Source organism: Cucumis sativus, chromosome 3 (genome assembly GCF_000004075.3).
Source record: "Cucumis sativus cultivar 9930 chromosome 3, Cucumber_9930_V3, whole genome shotgun sequence".
NCBI classification, from domain to species: domain Eukaryota; kingdom Viridiplantae; phylum Streptophyta; class Magnoliopsida; order Cucurbitales; family Cucurbitaceae; genus Cucumis; species Cucumis sativus.
Genome location: NC_026657.2, coordinates 14,900,563 through 14,928,018, shown reverse-complemented (window position 1 = coordinate 14,928,018; position 27,456 = coordinate 14,900,563). Strand labels below are relative to the sequence as shown.

At 29.4% G+C, this 27,456-nt stretch overlaps 2 protein-coding genes across 3 annotated transcripts; both read right to left on the bottom strand.

The window, feature by feature from the left end:
• Positions 1-8,645: 8,645 nt before the first annotated feature.
• LOC101211523 lies at positions 8,646-10,236 on the bottom strand. The gene is made up of 2 exons (XM_004146237.3): positions 9,566-10,236; positions 8,646-9,467 (listed from the first exon to the last, which is right to left on the bottom strand). The coding sequence occupies exons 1-2, from the start codon at positions 9,935-9,937 to the stop codon at positions 8,820-8,822; spliced, it is 1,020 nt and encodes a 339-aa protein (XP_004146285.1). The 5' UTR covers positions 9,938-10,236; the 3' UTR covers positions 8,646-8,819.
• Positions 10,237-20,064: 9,828 nt separating this feature from the next.
• LOC101205212 (potassium channel AKT2/3) lies at positions 20,065-26,612 on the bottom strand. Of its 2 annotated transcripts, none has more exons than XM_004146214.3 (9): positions 26,177-26,612; positions 23,322-23,540; positions 22,396-22,554; positions 22,105-22,162; positions 21,699-22,016; positions 21,343-21,582; positions 20,936-21,253; positions 20,516-20,747; positions 20,065-20,289 (listed from the first exon to the last, which is right to left on the bottom strand). In XM_004146214.3, exons 1-9 carry the CDS (start codon positions 26,431-26,433, stop codon positions 20,180-20,182), a joined length of 1,911 nt encoding a protein of 636 aa, XP_004146262.1. In that variant the 5' UTR covers positions 26,434-26,612; the 3' UTR covers positions 20,065-20,179. The 2 variants fall into 2 exon arrangements, with proteins under 2 accessions (XP_004146262.1, XP_031739110.1); XM_031883250.1 differs by having other exon boundaries at positions 23,322-23,577; positions 26,177-26,313.
• Between the last annotated feature and the right edge of the window lie 844 nt (positions 26,613-27,456).

The window sequence follows — 27,456 nt, the reverse complement described above, 5'->3', positions numbered from 1 at the left end:
ATCTTTGCAGAATCTAAAAGGTACAAACATCACATATATTTGGTTTGCCCACTCAATTGCATTGCCATCTTCTCAAGGGCTTCTCTTTGTTGAATGAACAACTGTACTTCTAGTCATCCCTACCCCCAACTTTGTACTCTTTTCTCCCTCTTCATACATCAATTCTTTGGGTTCGGAATATATGCACTTATTACCAAACTTTTAGGCTTGGCAACTATTTTGTTTTTTGTATTTTGAAAATAAAAGAAAGAAATTTGGAGATAGAAGTAGTGTCTATGGGTCTAATTTTCAAAAACCAAATGGTTACCAAATTAAGCTTGGTTACCAAATTAGACTTTAATATTTGTGGGCTTTTTAAAAAATTGTTGGGTCTTTAACTAAGATGACCTAAAATGGTATACCATATTGGAAGACTATCCAAAATTTTCATAAATATCCTAAATTGATTAATATTTTATAATATTGTATTAAAAAATTGAAAAAGAAAAAAAAATGAAAGTGAATTATGATTAGATATCCTATGTAAATATAATAAGTGATAATATTATAATCAAAATTACTCCTTAATTATTTTTCTTTCGATGATTTTCAAAAACTCATCCCTTTCGATTTCTCTCACTTTCCAATCTCTCTCTCCGTCCATTCGTTCTTTCGTTTTGCATTGTTTTTCATATATTCTACATGATTATAGTATATATTAAATAATACAATATATATTTTATGAATAAAATGTTTTAGTATCAATTTGTTTATGTATTTGTTTATGGTTAATATTCATATGTTACGTAGTAAATAATACGTTATGTTTGAAACAACAACAATGATTATGTATGAAAGTTGTTTATGTTTGCAGAAACATGGATGAGAAAAAATTATGATAAGTATATGTAATATATACCATTAAAACATTGGTTGTTCTTAGTATATGTAATGTTGAGAAAATTTGAATATGTTTGAGATGTAAGAACTTTGATTAAAACAATTGAAGATTCATATAATTGTATGAAAAAAGTGGTTGAATGAGGAGGATATGTTACATTTGTTTATGAATAGTATATATGAAATAATAGCTTATATGTTTTATGAATGAAATATTATGTTATCAAATTGTTAAATTGGTTTATGTATTTTATCTCAAATATTCATATAATATGTAATAAATAATAAGCTATGTTTGAAACAATAGTAATTATGTACGAAGGGTAGTATATTAAATATAATAAATTAAGGAACTTTGATCAGTACCATATATGAAAATTTATTGAAAAATATGAAAATAAAATAATTGAATTAAAAACTGGAATATGAATATTTCAAATAAAATTCTAGAACAACATGCAAAATTTTAATAATAAGAAGGAAAAACTTATTTAATAAGGAAAGGAAAAACTTATTCAATAAGAAAAGCTTGCATCTCTTTCGGTTATGATCAGTACGTTCATAACGACCACATTTAATGCGTCTATTGAACTCCATTTTAAAAGGAATTTTAATCTTCTTTAGTCGACCAACTAAACATTCGATAGAAGGATGACAACTTCAATTTATGTATTGTTGAATATATGCAGTAGTATATTTGAAACAAACCACATAACATAAATGTATTATGCAGTAATATATATGTAAGAAATCAAAGAAAATGTTGATCGGATTGAGAAAAAAATAAAATAAAATGATACGAAACATGAAGAAAAAAACTGAAATATATGTGTTATTATATATATATAGATATATAGTGATAACATCATCTGTGTATGAAATGATATATAATGAAATTCAACTACAATTTATGTATTATTGAATATACGTCGTAGTATAGAAGAATGTATTGAAAGTTTATCATATATTATTATGGCTTTAACTAAGATTTATGTATTATTGAAAATTTTTAAGAGCATATAAAAAGTTACTAAAATTCAAACAGGAAAAGGAATATATCATAAAACAATGAACTTATATCTAAAAAAACAATGAACTTATCTTTGTCACTAAGTATGTATTATTGTATATATACCGACGTATAAACTGATAAACTGATTTATGCATTATCAAATATATGAAGTAGTATATATGTAAGAAATCACATAAGATATATGTATTATGCAGTAGTATATATGTAATAATTATAAAAAAATACTGATTCGTTACATAATATCTGTATGCAGTGGTATATAAATTCAGTAAGAAAAAATTACAGAACTAACAAAAAAAGTTGTGAATGTATTAATGAATATATGCAGTAGTATATATGAAACATAACATAAAACATAAATGTATTATTCAATAGCATATGTGTAAAAAAAATTATACTTAATAGATATATAATATGTGTATGGAGTGTATGACATGAAGATGAACTGAAGAATATAAAATTAAACAAATAAGAGAAACATGACTATAATATATGTTACGAAATGAAATAAGAAAGAACACTTTTTTTAGAAAAAAATATATGCTAAGAAATAGAAAAATAAATAATATAAGTTTCGAAAAATGAACGAAAAATAAAGTCTAACCGATTCAAAATCACCAGATAGGAAGGGAAGAAAAAAGAACAAAAACCGATTTCAAGAATTGAAAAAGAAATCTGACCTCGGAATTGATGATGACTCGAAAAAAAAAACTTTTGGCTTCAACATTAAATCGAAAATAATTATAATGAAAGATAATTAAAAATATTATTACCATATAAGTTCTAAAATTTATACCATATTTATACCGTATTTAAATCCTTCCAAGTAGTTTCTATAATAAATATGTACATTAATTTTAATTAATAGCATAAATAATGAAGTTTTATGTACATTAATTAATAGCATAATAAATTGAATATAACCTAATTAAGGAAATAATTTAAATTTAATTTAAAAAATTCTATATAATTAATAATTACTATAAGATTATAATTATCCAAAAAATGTATGAAATCCTAATCAAGGAAATAAATCATAATTTAGGATATTTGTGAAATTTCACCGTAGGTTTAGGTATTTTTCCTAAATCCTTCGAAATTGTTTGTGGTTTTTTTTTTTTTTCCGACAAGTTTGTATCTTTTGTGTTAGTACTACTTGAAAAAGTTGACAGACGTCTTATATACTTTAGTCATGATGAAGGTTTATGTTACTTTAGGTATTTTGCAAAACGAAATTGAACAAGCTAAAAGTTTATTGATAGCTCAGACGTGTATAATTTTTATTTTAGAACACAATTTTTAGTCTTTAGGTTTCTGATCTAGTTTTAGTTTAGTTCATAAGTTTTTAAATTTACACTTTAGTCCTTTAGCTTCAATTTTAGTTCTGAATTTTGATTTCAGTACAATCTTTCGTGATGCTACAACATTTAAAATTTGAGTTTTATTCTAGTCAGAAAGAATATTGTGTTAGTATTAATTAAAAAATTAACAAGACATCTTACATACTTCAAATTCAATGATGGTGAAAGTGTATGTTTTTCTTAGTGCAGTTTGGTAGGGGAATTGGAGCTCCAAATCTCGTGTTCACTAACACACTTTGATGTCAATTATGTTATGTTCACTTTGGCTAATAAAAATAGATGAACATCTTTTTTGTTTCAAAATGTTACGGTTTTAGGTTTTGAGTTTATATATTAATCGATCACAATTTTGCTTTTGAAAAAGGATATATGATTAGTGTTATTGAGTTTTGGTTGAATGTATGTGTGTAGATATGATAATTATATTAAGGAATTGACTTGCTTTTTTTGAGAGGAGATCATAAATTGATGTCTTTCTTCATGTGAAGATGAATATGTGATTGGAAAGATTTGAGAGGGCCATTAAAAAGAAACCCTAAATATTGTTTTCTAAAAAAAAAAGGAAAGTGAGAAATGTCATTGTCTTTGCCTCTTTTCCATTTCAAAGAGCCTCATGGTGTAGGGAGAGAGTATCATCATCGATTTCTTCTTTTTCTTTTGCATTCATATGACATTTGAGTTCTTTTCTTTTCTTTTTTAAAAAGCACATAATTGATTTAATCACTGCTTAAAAAGTTACTTTTTGTAGTTAATTTAATAGTACTTAAATTTTCTCAATCAGTCCTTCAATGTAATGTAATCATGACCATTAATAGTATTCAACATGTCAAAAGTCAATTATAAAATCAATCAAAAATGGGTAACAATAAAAACTACCTCTTTTGTCTGAAATAATATTCTTATTTCTTTTCAAATTGCATTTTACCTCTTTCATATTTCACACTAACAATTGTAAATTCTATTGGTGTAATAGGTAGTGAGTTTGAGTATTAGAATAGATTTCATTTACGTTTTAAGAGGTTATAATGATATATTTATAATGAAGAAAGTTCGAAGTATTTTATTCTAGTTTCATTCATATTAGGTTGTTTTTAAACTAAATGGGGCCATGGTCGGCATTTGGCATGCCCCATACTTTAATTTTCAGGGGTCGACTTTGATCTCAGTTTTTACTGAAGTCGAGGAGGTGTTTTGGGCTTTTAACCCTAACCGTTCTCCTTTTAAAGACCCAATAAGACACGACATGCTTGATTCATCCACTAGAGAGAGTCCCCTTCAACCTCATCTTTGGCCGAGGGTGGTCTGTCTTTTCTAGCTTGAAGCTCAATTAACCATTTTTCTTATGCCCACTTCAGTCTCTTTGCCTAATTGCTTTCTCTGTTCAATATGTTGTTTTTACTCTTCTTGAATCCACCCAAAATTCTAGGTTATTATAGTTCTGTTATATAAAATAGTATGTGCTTGAGACGTAAATTATTTTGATTTGGATTATAATAATATATATGTGTATGGGGTGTAAAATTACTTTGAGAAAGATATATTAAACATAGTAGCAAAAAGAAATGATGAATGCAAAATAGTAAATGTTATAATAAATAAAAAGTTTTAAAATAACGTTGTCTGCATCTAACAATATATAAAATAATATTTACTGTAATAAAATGACGCAATCATTATAGTGTTCGAGTAATCCTTACAAGTAGTTTAGGTTCAATAGATGAGGACAAGATCTTTCCTACTTACACCAAAAAGATTGTGTTTGTTCTTTTTATTACTTTTAAAAGTGAAGTGTCTACAAGATGTTTTCAAACAAACATATGAGTAAGATTTACCCTTTTCCCTTTTTCTTTTAAAACCTAACTTGTTTACCATTTTAAATAGAATAATTAGAACATAAATTTTTATAAATATAATAAAATACCAAAATATACACGGTTTGAGTAACAAAATCAAAAACTTCATGAAATTGGCTAGTTTTTTTTTATAAATATTCCAGGTTTACCTTACTTTCCATTTCTTTTTTGTGCAATTTCTTTTTTATTCTTTTTCATCGTCTTTTTCTTTTCTTCGGCAATTTTTTCAAACTATTATTTGGTTTAAAATCGTGTACTACATATAATATATATATTATATATATATATATATATATATATATATATATATTTTTTACTTTTTTCAATCTGTTATTTGGTTTTTTCATGTACCAAATACAAAAGATCTTAAAAATAGTCATTAGTATACGCGATGATTGTCGTTTAGATTTCGTTAGCCAAATCTAAATGATTGTGTATCAAATATAGCCAAATTTAAACGATCGTCTACCAAATAATCTTTAAAAAATTGTTTAGATTTGATTAGAAAAATCTAAACGATTGCGCAAAAAGAAAAAAAGAATCTTGAAAATCTTGACAAAAAATCGTTTAGATTTGGGTACGATCAAATCTAAACGATCGTGTACCAAAGAATAGTCAAATCTAAAAGATTGAGTATCAAACAATCTTGAAAAAAAATCGTTTAGATTTGGGTACGATCAAATCTAAAACGAACATGTAGCAAAAAATAGTCAAATTTAAACGATCATGTACCAAATAAATCTTAAAAAAAAAACGTTTTGATTTGGTAACCAAATCTAAATGATCTTGGTACAAGATCGTGTACTAAATATATTAAGCGTGCGGATACCAATTAATCGTGTGTTGACGGAGACAATTTTAGTATTTTTATTGTGGACATGTGAGCTTTTTTCGTTTTCGAAAGATAAATATTTGATCATTTTGTTATATTTATGAAAATTATGGTAACTATAATGATTATTCGTTTTAGAATTATAAAAGTGCTCCATAACCTTTATATATCTAACTCTCACTTGTTCATTCATATGAAAAGTAAAATAATAATGTTAATAATAATAATACAATCTTTAATTTACAACAATTTTGTGACAATCTCTAATTAATTACTTTCTTTTTAACCATGATTAGGAAAGCTATTTGTTCTTCTAACCAACAAATATCTTTTAAAAGATTCTTGTCAAAAACCTTTTTGAAAATTGAAAAACCAAAAATTGAAATATTAATTTGGTTATCATTCATAATTCCTTTGTTTTGGTTTGCGTAAGTTCAAAGGGTTCATTGGGTGACTTTGGTTTATATAATGTTCAAAAAGGTTGATTTTGGTTTTATATTGGAAAACGAATAAAATAAAATTTAACTTTCTATCGACCAATATTTATTATAGTGATAGATGTTTATCAGAGTCTATCGTAATCAATTACAAATAGAAAGTTCAGTTCATTTTATTATAATTGAAAATATTTTTATGTACTTTTTATTAAGTTTATTTTGGTTTGTTATACTTTTTAAACGTTGGTTTTGGTTATTGTATAAGATATGGTCATGGTTCTTATACTTAAACTTTATTTTGTATTATGTAGATATGTTTTGGTTCCTAAACTTTTAAAAACATTTGTTTCAGTTATTTAACTTTTAAAATGAGTATATTTTGGTCTATGAGGTAACTTATATATGTGGATGACTAAGCTGCCAAACAAATTATAGGGTTTTAATTTTTTTTGTAAAGATCAAATGGTAAATTAATTTTTTATTAGAGAACTTAAAAAACCAATTTACCTTCAAAATTCGTCATCATTTGGCGCATTGCCCTTCTACTTCACTTTTTCAGATATGTTAGATGCAATTTCATTCACATATAAATTTTTAATGCCAAGTTTGGATACTTTGTGATTCTTTGAGGTGTTTTTTTTTTCCTCTTTCTCTCAATTATCTTTTTCCTTTTTTTTTCTCTTTTTTTTTTAGGTTGGGGGAGGGGTTTTGATTCATCGTGGAAATATTTATTTACAATTTCGTAGAGTTTATTTTATTGTGAGTTGTATTTATTTTATTCTTTTAGTTTAAAGATCAATACGTCAGTTTTATTTTATACTTTTTTATTCTATTCAATGGGTGAGGGAGTATGAGAGGGGACGTGGGAGATTTGAGTTTTAGAGAAAAAAATTAATAAAATTTAGTTTTTTGGATTTATTTGATAAGTGTGTTGATTATGTATGTGTTAACCTAAAAGATTTATCGAATAAATTAATAATTTTTTTTAGTTATTTAGTAATATGATTAATCTATATTCTAATGATCCATATACAGAAAAATATATAATCATTCCGTTAAAAAGTTAACAGAATTTCAACGACAAGTATCAAAGTAGTATGGTTTTTTTAAAAATTATGAAACTAAAATAGACGTTTTTAAAAATAGAACCATATGCAAAATTTAACAACTAAAATAGGATTTAAACCTATGATCAATTTTAGTTTTTATACTCTTAAAAAACCTTAACTTTTAGATTTTGAGAGTTCGTTTGGCGCTCGAATCAAGAAGGAGTGGAGTGGACTATTTTAGTTCACTCCATGTTTGTCTCAAGGATTATCACAATCCTACAATTACGATTATTCTACTTTTTTTTTCTTATTTCTCTTAGTCCTCACCCCCTCCTTTCATTTTTCTTCACCCTTATCTCTCCTATATGTCACTATTCCTCACTTCCCCATTTCATTATTCTCCACTTCCCAAACATAGATTATAATAACTCAAACTATAATAATTTGTACCACAAACACAAACTATAATAACGCACAGACTACAATAACTACAGATTATAATAACTCACTCAACGCCCCAAATACCCACTAAAAGTTAACTTTTATCGAATTTTGGTATTTTCATTTGAGATTTCTTTTCTATGTAGAGAGTTTTTTTCTCCCTCGATTTTATCGCTCATTCTTCAAAGGAATTGATGGTAGGTTGTTGAGCTGTTTGTCGGTTATCGCTTAAAAGTAAATATGTTTTTTTCTGGAAAGAAAACTCCTCTTGTCGATTCCCATAAATGGAAATTTAAACAAACATAAATTAAAAAGTATTGGAAAACTATTAAGGAAAAGATAAAAATAAAATCACACATCTATTTATTAGGGTACAAAATTAAAGTATTGAGAATGGAATTGTTTTGAATAACAATAATAATGATAATGATAATAGTGTGAGTGTTTGGAGTGTGTATATAAATTGCCACTTTTTCCCTTTCTCCTTCCACAATCCACAGCAAAGAATCTTTCTTTCTTTGAGTGGGAAAATCTGCCCTCTCTCCAAACCCTTTTTTTTTATTTTTTTTTATCACATTCTCTATCTTGGTTTGTTTTTTTGGCTGCTTTTCTTCAAAGCAATTCAAGAATCAATTCCTCTCTCTCCCCCTTCTGATTTTTCTTCTTTTAAACTCTCCTACCCTCCTCCCATCTAAAAAATCAACTCACCAATCAAAATAATATTAATATATGTCATGTTGATAGAGTATGTTCTTATTAATAGACAATCAAATTTTGTTATATTTATAAATACTATTGTCATTTAAAACAATTATCATAAAAATTACAAACAATTATGCAGGAATTTCTCTCATCTTCCAAAATTTGTTTTGACTACATTCAAATTTTGCATCTTGCAACATACCCAGATGCTTTTTTCTTTTCTTTTTTTTTTTTACCTATTATGAGTGCACATGTCCAAAAGCTTCTTTCTTCCTTCAACAATCTCATCAAAGAAATCATCAAGCTGTCCAATAATGGCATCCACTCCAATTCTTAACGAACCAAACCAACTATTCAATCTCTCAATTTTCTCTTCAATTTCAACTTCTTCTTCATCATCTTCCTCCAAACCCTTCTCAAGCTCCACTTTCAACCCTTCCATGGCTGCCTTTGCTTCTCTAAATTCAAACAACAATATCCCCACTGGTTGAACATCAACTCTCTCTATTTCATTTGCTACTCTCTGTTTCAATCTCTCCATTGAAGCTATAAAGCTTGAGCTAAACATGGTTCTTTGATGCTGATCTTCTTCATTCCCAATCCCATTACTTCCATGGAAAATTGATTCTGGCCAACAATACACAAGACCACATAGAAGAATCATTAGAAGCAACGAGCTTATGTTCTTCACTGCATGAAGAACACCTCTAAATCCGTTAAAAGCATTCAACTTCGATGTCGATCCCATTCCGCTTGACACACTGCTGCTTCCATTGAAACAGAGGAGTGATAATGGCGGAATCCTTGTATTCATCAAGCTTCTATTTTCTTCTTCTAACCCAAAAACATTCCTCTCGAAATCAGTAATTGCACGAAGAACCTACAGAAAAACAGAGTGAAAAAACAGAGGAATACACAAGAGAAAGAACACAACTTTTCTTCAAAAGCAAAAACCAAACCAAATTCAACCAAACATACCCGTCTGGAAGCGCGAGGATTGAATCGAAGAAAGTGAGGATCTTGCAAAGAAGAAGCTATGGCAGAAGCTTCAACATGAAAAACCTCCATCCTTGAGATACCAGATTTAAGGACTTGGGAAGCTTCCCAAAGGCGGGAGCTTTCGTCCATATACTCATCAAGCCACTTACCGCCGACGGGGAGGTGAAGGCGTTGGCCAAGCTGGATGAGCTGAGAGTGGAGAGTTCTAAGAAGAGAAAGAACTTTTTGGAGAAAGTGAAGGGACATGAAATCGGAGGAGACGAAGGCGTGGTCGAGGTCATCGAGCTCATGGGATAGGAAGTGGTAGAAGCCATGGAGGGAGGTGGCTGTACATGAAGAAGAAGTAGCCATTTGAGAGGAGAGGGTGTATGAATGGTGTGAGGAAGAAGAGGAAGAAAAAAAGGGGGGGAAAAGGAAGAGAGTTTTATATGTGATGGAATATATGAAAGAGGAGAATTGGTTTGTTGGGTGTAATCATGTGTGTTTCCTATTAAGTGGAGGAGATCATTGGACTCTGCTGTTATAACAATGCATTTCACATAGTGAGAGAAACATAACTTGTGATTTTTTTGTATTGGGAAATTGTAATGGATGCCAATTGCCAAATATGGTTTCCCTCTTTCCATACTTTCTTAACACCAAACAAACAATTTGTGGGCTAACTTACAAGTTTATTACGTTTTCTTTCTCCTCTATTTCCTTCTTCTTTTAGATCAAGATTTTCAATTTTCAATCTCTAATAACTATCCTTTTGGTTTCCAAATTTTAACTTACTTTTTAACAATAAACAATAGATAAGATTAAACTTCATTTTCAAAAAGAAAAAAAAAAAACCAAAATCGAATGGTTACAAAACAAGACTTTCAATGTTTAAATAGGTTATGTACTTTTAATTTTGTGTCTAATAAGTTACTAAACTTTTATACATGTAATAAGATGTTAGACTTTGAATTTGTGTAAAAACAAGTATAAGTCAATTGACACCATGCTTAAACTATTAATTAAACTCGAAATAAGAGTTCTAATTCTCTCTCACATTGAAGAAAAAAAACTTTGGATTGTTTATCTAATATATCTAATAAGTTGTTTAAAAATAAGTACATATCTACTATAGTCATACACTAGAAAATTTAAACGTTCACTAAAGATATCATTTAGATACAATTAATTCATGAGAAAGGAGAGAAAGGGACTCAACAAGAACAGTACTATTGTAACATGAGAGAAGCAAGATGGTCAGCCTCTTGCAAATAACTATTAGAAGTTTTGAGGGACACACAACTTTTTTTAAGTAAATAAATTAAAAATTAACTCGTTCGAGTTCGACTATTTGAAAGATCAAAGAAGTGAAAATAAACATAAAACGGAAAGGTGAGAAACCATGTTAGTTTGCCGTTAACCTAATTTGTAAATATGCAATCTCTTTTCCTTCCTTCGTTTCATTGTTGGAAATGGTAGATCATTGATATATCTATTACAAAACACAATTATGATATATTATGATATAAGTATATAACAAATATACAAAGGTTTTGCTTTTTTCCCCAAATGTTTTATCTATGTGACAAATATACTGTAATTTAAACTAATTTTGACATTATCTACGTTATTTGTATGACATTATCTACGTTATTTGTATTTCTGCATCCAATAAAATGTATACTGAATTTTAAATATTACAGTACAAACAAAAGTAAACAATGAACATGTTAAAATATGTCTCGAGTATTTTTAAAATTAATGACAAAAATATGGTAGTATAAAAAGAAATTTTAGAAATGGGGTAACATCCCAAGCTATTGTAAAAAATAGGATAATTTGGATTTTTGAAGGAAGTCTTTCTTTAATCTACGTCGTTCATACTTTGACCAGTTTGATCCACGAAAGGGAAATCCTGTACCAGTACACGACTTTCTTAAAAAAAACTATTTATGCAAAATTTGGGGATCCAACTATTGGAATTGAAAATTAAAAGTTAATAAAGAAATAGTCCAATCCAATAAATAATGAAAAAGTTTGTTAGGAAGAAAACAATCAAATTAAAATTGAAAATGTGAATTTAATAAAAAAATTGAAAATCAAAATTAATATTGACACACATAATTTAATTATGAAACATATTTAATATATATATATATAAAACAGAAAAATAATAAATACGTTGTTAATAGAAAAATAATCAAATTAAAATTTGACCGGCCTACGTAAGTCCTTCCTTGGGAAATTAAAAAAAAAAAAAATTTCTTAGAAAAAATGAGTCTACACGAAACATATTTAATATATATAAATAAATAAATAAGGTGTAGATGACAACGCATAAAAGTCATGGACTCTGTCTACGATTTTACTATTCTATTTTTGTCAATATTTTTTATCTTATTTTTTATATTATTTTTTAAAAGAAAAATCTCGCTTCCAACACGTATTATTGTCTCTCCTCGGTACTTAATAAAACACATGACCCAAATATTCCTTGAGATACCATATCATTTTTTTTTGTCCAATAACATAGAATGGTAAAGTGTAAGAACACTTCCCAAGTTAAAAAAATGTTGGATTTTTGGAATCTAGGAATGAAAGAAAAATCAAATCAAAATCTTGTAGATCAAGAGAATATTAATGTTTAGAAGATAAGTTTAAATTATTGAAAAGAAGAATTTAGTTTGGAATTAACATACAAAAGTAATAATAATAGAAAAAAGAAAAGGATAAATGTTTTGATGGTTTGATGGTTTGGTTTGAAGTAATTAGAGACCCAAATGGATTGATATAATTTGCAGAAAGCCTATAATTAGAATCATTACCTGAAACAGAAAGGATTGGGTTTAGTCAAAATTAACAAAACTTAATTAAATCTAACAATGGATTCAAAGTTTTTACTTTTTCATTTCTTCATTCATTTTTTTTTTTAAAAAATCATATGTTGAATTATGTTTCTTGTTAGCTGTAAGTAAAAGTTTGACCACTTTGACTCATAAGCTTTTCTCATTTTTCTATATTGATATGGGTATATGGGTATATGGCTATGGCAATGGCAATGGCAGCCTTTTCATTCTAGAGCAATGAAGAAACCTTTTGTTTTGAAAAAAAATGGAAAAAAGATTTGGTTGGGAGATTGAATTTTGATATTAAATATAAGAGAATAGGTTATTTAATTACTGATTTAGGCCCAACATTCTGTTTTAGGGTTTGAAAATGAGATTCTTTGTTTTGTTTATAAAGGAAGAATCATATCATGAGGCCCATTATGTATGCAATGCACAACAACATATATAGCCTTTTTTCCCCCTCTCTACCTAAACCATTTATTGACTTGGACCACTCTACTCTACTACTACTACTACTACTCTCTCTCTCTCTTGTTATATAAATTTTTATAACTATACATTCCTCAATATAATAATAACATATATAGGTTCCTACATTTATTTATGATGAATTACCTTTTAAGATTTTTAGTTTCCACTAATAGATGGGTTGAGTTTTCAAAACATATGGCTTTTGTCTATGAATTTTTAAGAATGGGCTCAAAAGATCCTTCATATTTAATTATATGATATTTCAAATTAAAAATAATTTTCAAGAGAAAGTTTGATATTTTAAAAAATAGCAAATTTTACAAAATACTTACAACTTATAGCAAATTCTATCACCGATAGTCATTTATATGCTATAATGATAGAAGACTATCATTGTAAAATCCAAAATTTTGCTATAACTTATAAATATTTTAATTTATTTTGTTATTTTTATGAATCGAGGTAGTAGTAATAATAATACATCATTTGAGCCCTATTTTTTAATTACAAACTAAAATAGCTAATTGAGTGCTCTCAAAATTATATTATATTAGTTATTGCACAACTATTATACACTTAATATCATAATAAATTTGGGGTCTCTTAGTATAATTTTTATATAGTTCAATACCATATATTAACTGCAATATGTCTAATGGCATATTATTAAGTAACTTAGTTGATATTAATAAATCAATATATTACAACACATATCATGTTTATGTTGGAAGATTTGAGGCGTTTGACTGCAGATGGCTCTCGAATTGCAACTCGCATTCCTATAAGACGTGAGCACTCGAGAAACCTGAAGTTGGAGTGATATGTTGCACAAAATGGAAAGATCCTCATATCAATCACTCTAGGACAGGATAAGTCGATCTCCCCATAGGTCGTTCGCTTCAGTTGTACCATTGGCATAGTAACGTGGGATACTTTTTCAGTTCGCTCGTGAAAGACTTTTTACAGGTAAGTTTTAAAATCATTCATACACATATGTCAATTACCTACCGCGTACGTACGTACGTATGTAAGTATGTATGTATGTACGTACGTACGTACGTACGTAAGTAAGTAAGTAAGTAAGTAAGTAAGTATGTATGTATGTATAATCCTAATCTGTGTGTACTTTTCTTTTGTAGCAATTTTCCAAGTTGGATTTCATAGATTAAGCACTTCATTAGTTTGTTGAGCATCAAATGCTCACCACACGGAAGAAGTTTAGGGGCAGAATCATCACCATTTCAAGATTTTCAGTGATCTTGAATAGGCACATGTCAACCCACCCCTAGATTGAAAAATCATATGGAAGATTGGAACTTCCTATGTGACCAAATCCTTACCCGACAACTTTAGGTGATTTAGAAATTTTAACGTTCTCAAACCGTAGTTTATGTTTTTATTTAACATTTTGATATTGTTTGCATGTAGGAGCAATCATCGATGAATAGAACCGCTAGAGCGAAGTAGCCCTACAGTCACATTAGCAGCGCCAAGTCATTTATACAATGAGAGTGCGAGATCACTGTAAAATGGAATTATTCAATTGACCAAGCTGAGTTATTCAAGGAAATGCATGCTCGCGATGGTCAGTTCATTTCGCCTGCAACTGCAAATGCTCATATAAGTTTATGCTATGTTTTTGTCTTAATTTTGTATATACATTTTATTTATACGCGTTTTAACTTAATCAATCAAAATTTTATTGGAAAATCAAATGTTGGTCATCCATTTCCAACCCACGTCATCATTGTTGGAATTTATGTCCTAAAACTCGTAAATTGTAAATATAATTTATTGACCGCTATTAATAAAATATTATTGTTGTAATAATTGTTATTGATTATATTATTAGTTTTGTCTTAATAACCCAAATCCAATTAACTAACATCTTAAGTTGTTTAATGAGTCTTAAATAGTATGTAGAGACATACATGGATCAATGTTCGAGATCAGCTTAAAGCGTCTATAGTATGGGGATAAGGTTGGGTACCTTATCCTGGCAACATTACAGATACAACTCACTTTGTATTTGATACAAAAGCAAAGATCCAACGGGTTTGTGTAGTTGACATGCGAGTGAGGCTATCCTATGCAATAAGATTCCATAAGACCAGATTGCGAAATAGTAACGTTACATCTAATGGTTTTTATTTCACTGAGATGACCTAGGTAACTTAGTCTTAATCCTAAGTGTATTATGAACTCCTGTTCACAAATGATTTTTCTTTGATTTTTACAGGTTTGAGTGGTCAATCGCCGACTCAATAAGCTTATCATTTTGGGGACAAAATCGAGTGGGAAGCTGAGAACATAATTACACAATATGGAATTCACTACTTTCCTACTTTAGGGTAAGTATATGAGTGTTCGCTTAAATTGTGTCTCTAGGTCTTGAACAAAGGGTCCTACCCTCTCTGTGGCACGAGAGGGGTTTCTGATTATTGGTAGGACCATAAACAGGTTGTTCATTAGAGGAGCACTGATATTTAATGATTAGAGGTAACCTAAGGGTAAAATGGTAAATTGATTTATCTGGTGTTACGAGCACTCGTGAATGACTAACTTACTGTTATTGGTCTATATCCGTGGACACAGAAATATATCTACAGTAAGAAGAGTTCGACTGTAAGTCTTTAGTGGAGTTTGCATACAGTTAACAAATATTTATTAATGTGGTTAATGAGTTTAGCCAATTAATCTCATATCGTTTTAGCTTCTGATTTTTAGGTCCATTAGGTCCCCTTCCTAGCTCGTAAAGGGTAATAATATTTATTTATATTTGTTGTAATTTGAAATGTTCAAATTTACTTTGGAAATCAGTTTAATGTATAGTGATACATTATAATATAAAATTTATCAAACTTTATTAGATAAATTTAATTTTGGATATAGTTGAATATTAATTAATGAGAGATGACATTGGTAACTATGCTTGTTAGCTCTCTTTTCAACCAAAGTTCAAGTCTTAATTATGCAGCTCTTCTTTGTTAAAGTGTAACATTTACATTCTTAATGGTCATTATTTCTATACTTTTTGGATTCAATTATTTAAGGCAGATCATGAAACCCATTTAGGGTTGTCGATTTTATTTATCAAGCAAACTACATTTGATTACTGAGCAATAAGTTTTTGTGTACTACGGTCATTGTGTTCTTGCTCGTTACTTACTATATTATATTGTGCGAGTTCTTCATCCTTTGAAGTGGGGACCCCTAAACCATTGTTGTTGAGAAGGGGTTCACCACAAAGAAAAAGTTTCTCTATCTTAGGGAATCTTGAAGAGGGTTCATTCACATGAAGAAAAGAGAATATTGTGAAAGGAGTCTCATGCACGTTGTTGAAATCGAAGTGGAAGTCATCAATAGTACCACTCTTAGGTGGCCTAAGCACATAGAAAGTGAGGTGACTAATAAGTACACTTGAGAGAGAATCTCATATCTAGAGGGAAGTATAGGTGATCAGTAAATTGAGTTCTACTTGAGTCACTATAGTAGTCGAGTATTCCAAATAAGCACTGTGTTGTAAACAATATTAGTTAGATTATCTTTCTTGAACACATTGCCCCCAGACGTAGGTGATACATTGCCAAACTAGATTACAACTTTTGTCTCTTTCTCTGTTTACTTGTTGGTGTTTTACTTGTTACAGTTGATGTCTGTATTTTTTTATTTGACATCCACAACTATGCAATGAGTCACTTCCATAGTTTTTCATTTATATATATTATTTTGTTCTCATTAACTTATATACTTGAAACCACTATAAATTTTTTTAAAAAATCATTTTGATACCACTTAAATAAACTTAGTTTGAAAAAACTTAGTTGCTACCTCAACTTAAAAGGGAATTAAAAAATTTATACTAAAAAGTAATTAAAACTATAAGAAATTAGAAATATATATATGTTGATATTAGAATAATTATAAAACAGTGAAATATATAGCCGTTATCTTAAGGGGTATCCATATTTTAGAAAGGATGAGAAGATAGACGAATGTGGATTTCCATCCAGTTGAATGGGTAAGGCGTGGTGTGATGTAAAATAATATTATTTTTTAAAATGTTTATTATTTTATTAAAATTCAAAACTATAACAAATTGGCAAAATATTTACATTGTATAGAACCATTTCGAAAACGAAAAAGTCCACGGTGCAAAATACCAAAAATATCCCGCAATTAATCGGCCACACACGCTCACGAAAAGCTTGGTACACGATCGTTCAAATATTGGTACACGATCATGTACCAAATCTAAACGATCTTGGTACATGATCTTGAACCAATTCCAAATGATCTTGGTATACATTTGTGAACCAAGATCGTTTAAATATTTGTACACGATTGCTTACCAAGATATAAACGATCATGTACCAAGATTTAAACGATCAAATATCAATATCTAAATGATCTTAGTTCACGTTCGTGTATCGATGTCATTTATATTTGGTACACACGATTGTGTATCACAAGCTAAACAATCGTGTACCAAGATCTAAACGATTTTTGTTCAAGATCGGGTACCAAGATCTTTTATATTTGATACACGATCTTTGAACCAAGATCGTTTAGATCTTGTTACATGATCATTTAGATCTAGAAGAGAAAATAAATGAGAGATGACAAAGAAGGAAGAAATTTTGGAGGAGTAAATGTAGAAATCACAAATGAAAACAATTGTGAATATAAAAAAGAAGAATAAGTAATAATATGAATAGGAAATAAATAAATTGCAAAAAGTAAGAAGAAAAAGAAATGAAAATTTGTTTGCAATATCAAAGACAAATTTGAAATTTATGAAAATATTTTATCGGCTTCATGGTCTTTTTGATTTTTGTTACACACGGCATAAATATTTTGGTGTTTTGTAATATTTATTAAAATTAACCTTACTAAAATTATTTTTTAATCCTTTAAGATGTTTGGCAATATGAGAATAGTGAGGCTTTGAGATTTTGCTACCCATTCAGATGAACTTCCTTACTATGTAATGTGATAAGTGAGATAAACTGCATTGAGGTGTTACACTTTAATTATAATACATCGGGTTGAGATACATTGTACTGAGGCGTTATGTTTTTTACATAATTATTGAGACGTTACAATATGAGACATTAACACTCTTATGACCGTTGACATATTACAAAACTCACCCCTATGAATAATCCTCCACTCTTCTCATTTCAATCATCCAGAAAATACAAATCTTACTGACCTTCTCTAAACATTTTCTCTATTTCTATTTTTTCGAGCAAAGTCATCAAGAGTGTTGGTTTTTCGATCAGTTCTGGCATAGCTCCAATCAAGTTATTGACTATTTTATTGCGTGGATGACGTGGTAATTCCAAACTCTATTTGCACTCCAAGGAGATCCACGAAACGTCTAGAGCATGATCCATGATTATCTAACAAGTTTTTGTTTTGAGATAGGTTTAGGGTTTGGTTTTGCTTCTAATGCATTTTCAAATATAAAAGCAATATTAGTTTAAAGGAAAAATGGTATTTTCAGTCTCCAAGTTTTGAGAAATATTTGCAATTGGTCCTCGAGTTTTAAAAATACACCTTTTTAGTTCCTAGGTTCATAAAAATAGACGCATTTGAACATCCTCGAATTTTCAAGACATACCATTTTAGTCTTTGTGTTTTGAAAATTAGGTTTAAGAAACGCGAACAAAAATGAACACGATTAGAGAGGGAGAGAAGAGAGGAATAGGGTTGGTTGGATAGTGTCAAGTTTAGAAGAATTGGCGAAGGAGGGGTCCGTTGGATTGTTGATGATGAGGATGGTCTAGTCTTGTATGCATGTGTAAACTCAATCAAAGGAAGAGAGTGTTATTAATGTTTTAGAAGCAGAGCCATAGTGGAGGGTTTGATTACTATTTATTAAGAATGGAGCAAAGGTCACAATCTATTGTTGGCGAATCTAATGCTCTCAAAGTGCTTAATCTTATTAATGGGTTCGAGTTTTTTATTTCTCATATTCGTAACTTTGGCATTTCTTTTGTGGGTAACTCTCTAATTCTCTTGCTTTTGTTAATGAACATTCCAAGGGGAACAAAATGACTCATGTCTTGCTCACTTTTAAATCCTTTTAGGACTGAAAATCACTTTTTTTTAATAACGTTTTCCCCTTCCACCGTTTAATCTAATTTACCTCAATAACAATGATTAAGTATAATTTAGGTTATACCTAATCACCCTGGTCTCCTTCTCTTTACTACATTCACAAAAAATTTAGAAAACATATATATTTTTAAAAAACAAAATGTCATTTGGCACATTTTAATTAAACGGCGGTCGGACTAAAAAAAGATGGATACATCCCAACTACACTTAAAAAAAAAATCATTAAAAAAAATTAAACTTTATCCTTGGAGTGACTCCAAACATATATATTTCCTGTATGTGTGAGAATTCATACCAATTTAAATACATCTCGACTAAATTTAAGAAAAATCTCATCGGATTATATGCACTCATAATCACTTTGTGCACTTGAATTAAATAAAAAAATGATGAAGATCGTATTGTACACAAATTATTATTCTTTCCTTCCTCTATAAACAGGCTCTCTACAATAAGCCTATACATCAATATTCCTCTCTCATCGGCATGTAAATATGTGCTTCTGATGACATTGTAACTCCTCAGGTGTATTCAAAAAATGTAATGATCTGAGAAAATCAATTAGCCCAACTCAATTGATATCATTTGAGTTTGATTATCAACTCATTTAGAGTAGGTTAGGTTCAAATAAAAGAAAATTTTATAGATCGGATTAGTAGTTCACTTAAAATAACTTAAACCAATTCAACAACTCATAAAAGTGGTTGGTTAGAAATCAAAATTGAGTTTTTAAACTACATTCAATATATAAAAACAATTATATCAAATTTTTACCTATTAACATTGGACTGTCTTTTATAGTTGAAATGGATTGGGTTCATTTTTTTAATTAGTAAAGGTTATAGTTTAGTTAAAAAAAAAAAAAAGCTTACAACTTGAACAATTGGATTGAAGCAACTCAATCCAACCTATGAACAACTCTATTAGCAAATAATTTAAAGTTGAGTGATGTTGCTGTATATGTACTTTTTTTTTTCATATATTTTTGTTAAAAAAATTACAATAAAACAATATAAAATACAAAAAAAAAAAAAAAAAAAAAAAAAAGGCAGATTTGCTTAGCAACTTTTCCCCTTTTTTCTCTAATTTTTTAGGGGAAAATCTCCCTTGGTTATCGAATAGCTATTTATTTTCATAGCCTCAGATTACAAGGATTCATCATCTGCAACTATGAAAAATAAATCTTATCATTATCCCTTATCACATCAATAGAATCAATTTCAGAGCCTTCTTCATTTGTCAAAACAGCATTTCTTGCATCAAATCCAAACTTTTCACCTGTTAAGATTGCCAAATGGTGGAGTCAGGAAAGATCATATTCAATCTGATTCTGAAATAATGAGGAAATGGCGAATCTAAAATAACTTTTGAAAAGATTATAAATGTTTTTAAGGTGATTTTCATTATATTTATTGCTTGGTTATATGGTTAAAAGTGTTTATTCTAAAACAAGCAGATCTTGAACTCAATGATAAAGTAATGAAGTTTCCATTAGAGTGTTTACCTGCAAGTTTTTTGAGCTCCTCCATTGAATGTGGCAATCTGATCAGCTTTCCAGGATCATCACAAGAAGCCTGTTTTCTGGCTACTGGATGGCCTTTGTATATGTTCACTCTAGCAAAATCTAATTCAATGGAGTGTTTCCAGTTGAAACTTTGATCCTTTTCTTCGATCAGCGTCGGCACCTCTTTTTCGGGTGAGCCTTCTATGGTGATTTTGTGGCTGAGCTCACGCTCCTGCAGTAGTTTATTTGATTCTTTAGGGTCAAAACAATTTATTTGATGATTTAGGGTCAAAACAATCCCTGAACTTCAACAGTATCCAAGCATAAACAACAAAATTCGTTTATCTTGGTCCGTTGTCGGGAGACTTATACTCGAAAATTCAGTTCTAGTAAGAACGGGAGATGAAATTTTATACGAACCTGAAGGAAGTTCTTGACAATGACCATACTGTCTTCTTGTTTGAAATTCATAGCTTCCTGTAATACACTTGTTTTCAGCTTCAAGAGCTGTGAAAGAGTTCTGGTTCTGTATGTAAAACTTTGGTTTTTGCAACAAAGTGCTCCTACTTCCCCAAACATACTGCCACAGTGTAGCGTCCCAACAATCCGTTCCACATCCATCTCACAGTCAATAATTTCAATTTCCCCAGACACAATGATATAAACTTCATCAGGAGTGTCATTTTGTATTATCACGTCCTCCTTAGGCGGTATATACTCGGCTTTCATCTTCGCTACCTGTCCCAATTTGTGACATAGTTAGTTAAACTTACAGGTCAGTTACTCAAAACTTTGTTTGCCAAGCCAAAGAACTGCGCTATGCTCACCAGCACCACAAGTGTTTCCTTTGAAACACCCTTGAAGAGGTAGACTTTCTCCACGGTCGGCAAAAACAATTGCTGACATATGCTTTTGCAAATTGACTTTGGAAGCTGTTCAATCAGATGCTGTTGGTTTAGGCTCTCAGCCTTGAATCTCAAGCACATGTATGCCAATATGTGTTCCTTCAACCTCGAAGGCAGGCGATTCCGGTTAACAAAGTTCGATGCCATTTCAATGCTGTTTCTCTACAGAAGTGATCAAATCAACCAAATTTGCGATGTCAATTCAAGTATTAATGAAGTTAAACAATGGAATTCATATTTAGAAACCAATATAAAGACGAACTGATATGAATGCTTACAAATTCCATTGTGCGGCGAGTTCCTTCAACAACTAAGTTTGTCATGTTACCGATCAAGTAAGCAGTAAGCCCCAGATTGAAGAGCATGTAGAAAATGATAAAGATCATTTCCACGGTGTTCACAGCATGAAGATCACCATAACCAACAGTTGTCATTGTGGTGATAGACCAATACATGGCTGAAGTATATCTCACTCCAAAGCTAATCTCTTTGAAATTTGGAAATAAGGTTCCAATCCAGGTTTTCCCTTCATGTGGATATCGGTCAGCCAATAAGTAGTAGACGCATCCGGCACAGTGGACATAAAATAAAGTGACCTACAAACAGAACAAATGTTTCATCAACTTGGTAACCAACCTTTCAAGCAGTTTCAATCAGTTTGAACAGATTTTTCATTTTACTTACAGATAGGAGCCTAGCACATCTAACCCAAAAGTAGCTGAATCTAATGTCCTTTTCAAGCCTGCAAAATGAAAGCCAGCGTTAAACAACTGTTGGGGACACTGAGTTGAGTTATGGAGTTTAGGCATTAAACAACAAAGATAGAGTTACACCATGAATGTGGAGACTTGTTCAATTTCAGTTAGTTATTTAACATCTACTTATGAAATCGGTGAGTTAGACGCCCCATAATGGCCAACAGGTTTGAGCTTTTGGAATACGTGATCAATGGGTTAACATGAACTGAAAACGAACCTGGTAAAAAATTGCTTGACACGTCGCAATCGCCAAAATCTTAGCAATCCTAGGAGGGCAAAAGGGAGACAAAGATCATATTTGCCTGTGGACAGATAGGCCAGTGTATCAAATGGGATTGTTGATGCCAAATCCATCAAGAACCATGTGGACAAGTACCTGTCGAAAACAATTTACACAAGTTGTAGGTTAGAGATATAGGCAAAAATCTATCACAAAAATGTGATATTCCTCTCACAAGATTACAGACAGCAAGTGGTGTGGACCTTGTCCACATCATGGGCAAAGTGTAAACCACTAAGAGGTAACAGTAATTTCCATCGTACATACATCACATCATTTTGACAAATGAAGGCATCGTGTAAAAGTGTCATTGGATGAAGTACCAAGACTGATACTACATGTTAAGAAAAGCATAACTGCTGTGTTATAATGTAGTCAATTAGAATCTCGGTTATGCTTTCCTAATGTATATTTTCCTACCATGTAATCTTAGTCTGAAATAACCTTCTCCCATCAGCTTAACCCTTTCATTCAAACAATGATTTAAAATGGTATCCGACTATGTGATTTAAAAATCTAATGTATACCTTGCAATATTATTTCTTCTCGGTTGATATTAATTTTCTCTATACTTTAATCTTTCGACTAAGGTGAAATGTTAGACAATATAATATTAAATTTCTCATCACTTGTTAACTTAAATTTTAATTAATTGGTTACTTCCTGCTAGTGTTATAGAAGGTGAATTAAGAAGAAACTCATTAATTACTATGTGCTTCAACTACTATCCAAACACATTTACCACAGCAACAGACTGGTACATATCTCTTTAATGATCAAATGGACATCAGATTTTGATTGAATTCGAACTAAAAGCAGGCCCCATCATGAAAAGGGGAGAAATGGGATTGAGAATTCAAAACCTGATAGCTATCTTCTTAGAATCACGAACGAGAAGCTGAGTGCGATGGTCAATGTAAGAAACGAAGAAGGTGAAGACAATATCAATGGCGAAGAAGAGATCGACAACAGTATCAACAATTAATAATTTTCGCCTGGGAATTGCGTCCAGAAACGCCACTTCCAATGGGTAAACCCACACCGAGTAAGAAACCAAAACAACCATGAACGACTGCCACCACCTGCAAATTCGCCTCCCATTAGCTTACTTTTTTTATCCTGAAGACAACAAATGTGTTGGAAAATTCAAACCGTAAAATCATGTTAATTACAGTTTATTAGACGTTGGATTTTGAAAATATTCTATATCGATTTCAACAAAATTTTATGAAAACTATATATGAAAATTGGTAAACACTAAAACTCCTACAAATATTTATAAAATAAATATGAAAATTTGTTATTATGAATAAATATATTAATTTGTTTTATTATATGTGAGAATGTCTCCCATAAGATATTAAAAAAATTAAATAAACTAAAATATTTATAAAATATATTAAAATTTCAATATAACATAGTAATAAAATTTAAAATTTTGCTTTTTAAATATGTTCAATAATATTATGACTTACCACGATCGAAGGGTGATGGTTGGTAGGTAGTCTTAGAAAAAATTCATTGAGAAATTCAAATACACACGTTTATTTCTTTTTTAAAAAAATACAATTTTGGTGTAAAAGTTTTCGGTTAATTTTCTACTTAGACTTAATTTTTAAGCGTAAACTTTTACCTCCTGAATATTTCTAACTATTGAGTTTGAGCTATTAAGTGAACAAAAGTCGAATAATAAAACTATAATTCTTAAAAATTTAGAAGGGAAAAAATCTCTTTTAAATCGACAAAGTAGAAAAGTTTGTTTTTCTTTTGAAAGCAGCTTTATAATAAATATGTTTTTTCCCATGTGAATACAATGCAGTAGTGTGCTATAAAGTATAATCTATATCTACTTTCTTTAAAATCTTTTTACTTTCAAATCCACCTTCTCTCCTTTTTTATTTAAAAAAAAAACATCAAATTCTTCACACTTGAAAAAATTAAATATTTATTTCAATCAATATTTTAGGCATTAAACATACACACTTTTTAAAATATAAGTTTGGTCAATGTTTTGAATCAAATAAATTATCTATTTTCATACAATAAATAGAGTTAAGAACTAATAGTTACTGTTGAATAGCAAAAGGGAATCACTTTTCAAGATGATGGACTCAATTTGGTATATTTTGTATTAGAATGAAGAATATATATATATGTGTATATATAAAAGTGATAATTTTCCCTTTTTGAAAAAGAAAAACCTTTCATCCATTTACTTAATGATAATTATAGCTTACTCCCAAAAGAAAAGAAAAAACATTATTATATCTATGAAAGAATAAAGACCAATTCTCTTTCTTCCTCCCCTTTATGGATGAGGATACTCTTCCTTCTTCCTTCTTCCTTCTTATACTATTTTCATTTAATTACTTCTTCTTCTTCTTTCTTTTTCGCATGTTCATGTTTCTAGATCCATGTGAAATTAAATTCACTTAACTATTTTATTTGTAGTATATAATACCAACAAGCATCTTGTACTATTTCATATTCAATTTTAGATGTAGTAAAATAAATATTATGTTATATCTATCGATAAATATATATAATAGTAAACAATTAAATCTTGTTCACTTTCACTCACCTATTTATAAATGTAGTCAAAAGTTTATTTAAAAAATAATTGACTTATTAAATAATTTATTTTGTACAATACTTCCTCCCATAAATTTGCATTGAATGAAATAATAATAATAATAATAATATATTGTTTTTCATTTTGTGGGAATAGAGACAATTAATTATGAAACATTTTGTGGAAATAAAAACCTTCTCTAAATGGAAAAGAATCTTTTTGGTACCACCGAAAGCCTAATGTTGTGTCGGTAGTTGTCAAATAGTTTATCATTCCATAGAAATACTTTTATTAATTTTACAATAATCCAACCCTAATTTTCAAGTTTGATGATAGATTTATCTAAATTATTACTTAAAAACACGTAATGAAAATTAGTTGAAGAAATTAAATGAAATCATAACTGTATGTTGGGTTAGGTATACTTATAATTTTATGACTTTTCAAATTAAGAAACTGATCATAAATTTATATTTAATTATTTGAAAATGGTATTAATTGATACGTTAACTTATTTAGTTATAATTATACATTTAAATCTTTAAATCTCTTTTTCTTTATATATATATATATATGTATGTATATAGATCTCCATTTATAATTAAAAATATTAAGAAAGCAGCATTAAAATCATTATAAAAAATTGCTAAAAAAAGCATTAAAAATTTGAAATTATATCTTTTGTCAGTTAGATCCAAGATATATTTTATTAGTTGACGTACTATATAATTAACGAAAGAAAAACTTTTAATTAATTACACTGCTTTCATATGAGAGAGAGGAGAAACTCTGTACTGATTTGGTTAACCCTAACTAGCTAGAACAAAAAATGTTATCACATTTGATTTAAGCCACTCATTTTAAAATTAGATTCATATGCACTTCATTTTCAAATTACCACAAGTCAAAGGCAATGTATCAAATAAAAATATTTTTTCTTTCAAAAAAAGATAAAACCTTTTTTATGAAACTTGTCGTGATGTAGTGTTAAAATGAAGTTAACTGAACAGCTGAATACACGTCAAGAATAAAAAAGGTTTCATTCTCTTATTGAGGAAGCAAAAAGAAAAAATTGTTTGAACTACTTTAGATAGGGAGAAGATAAGTTTTAGTGAGTAAGTAGGGAACTTGTGTTTGTATGAGTACCTGTATCTTGAGCTCATGGGAGAGATGATCCATCTATTAGACTTAACTCTATTACTGCCATCAGTGAAGCTTGAAACTCCCAAAGGTGGAAGTATAACCTTGGAAAGTTCTCTAAGGCTCAACGACGACGGCATGTCGCTATCACTATCGCTGTCGTTGTTGTCATCTTCGCTTCCTTGCTTCTGGTCTTCCCTCTTCTTCTCTTCGCCATTATTTTTCTCGGCTGCTCCAAACCCGTTGGGGAGATTCATCTCCATGATCAGATGCTAATTCAAGGCAGGAGATGAATGTTTCTTAGGGAGGAGAATATATATAAATGAAAGTGGTAATGGGGGTATGAGGGAAGTTAAAAGGAGGATGGTGAAATGGTGGTATTATTATTGTGGAGGATGGGAAAGTTGGGTTGGTGGTCCTTTCAAAATGTTTTGGGATTTTCTTTTTGGTAATTTGGGTTGTTTTTAGTATGATTGGTATTTATATGAAATGGGATTTAATTTTGGAGTAATAGGGATTGTTTAATTTATCAATAATGGTGATATTGATTTATGTGAAACTAAGGGAAGCTTCTTTGATATCAGTGGGGTTAGGATTTGGACTTTTGATTTTTATAATATAAATGTGAAATTGAATGATTTTGACTCTTTTTCCCAAGAATTATCAAAGGCTTTGAATGGACAAATGAAATGGGGTGGCGTGGAGGCTTCCAATCAATCAATCAAAGTACATCTCTCTCACACCCTCTTAAAAACTTCTTTTATATATATATATAAATTACCGATAAACCATAGAACTTTATTGACGTCTATTTAAATATATTGATAGAAGTCTATCAATATCTATTATTATTAAAAATTAAATGTTTTCAATACTTTGATTTATTATGTATTTGAAAATGTCTCTATATTAAATTGTATGTTTTTTTATTAAAGTTAAATTATAAATTTGATTTAGAAAATTTTAAATTTGTATCTATTCGTGGTTTGAATTTTAAGAGATTAATTGGAATATCAACTAGACGTTAATGGGTTAATGGAGTAGGTTATTATGGTCCACTTCATATATATATATATAACACCAATTATGATAGTCATATATACAACTATTTATAGTATACAATTAAGCATAATGAATAATATTTTTAAACCATTTTTTTACTATATTTCTATTTTTCTATTCAAACAAAAATAGTTTATATATTAAAAAATTATTATAACCTACCCAAAATATTAGTTTTTATAACTGATAGACTATTAAAATTGTATGATGACATCTTAATTTTT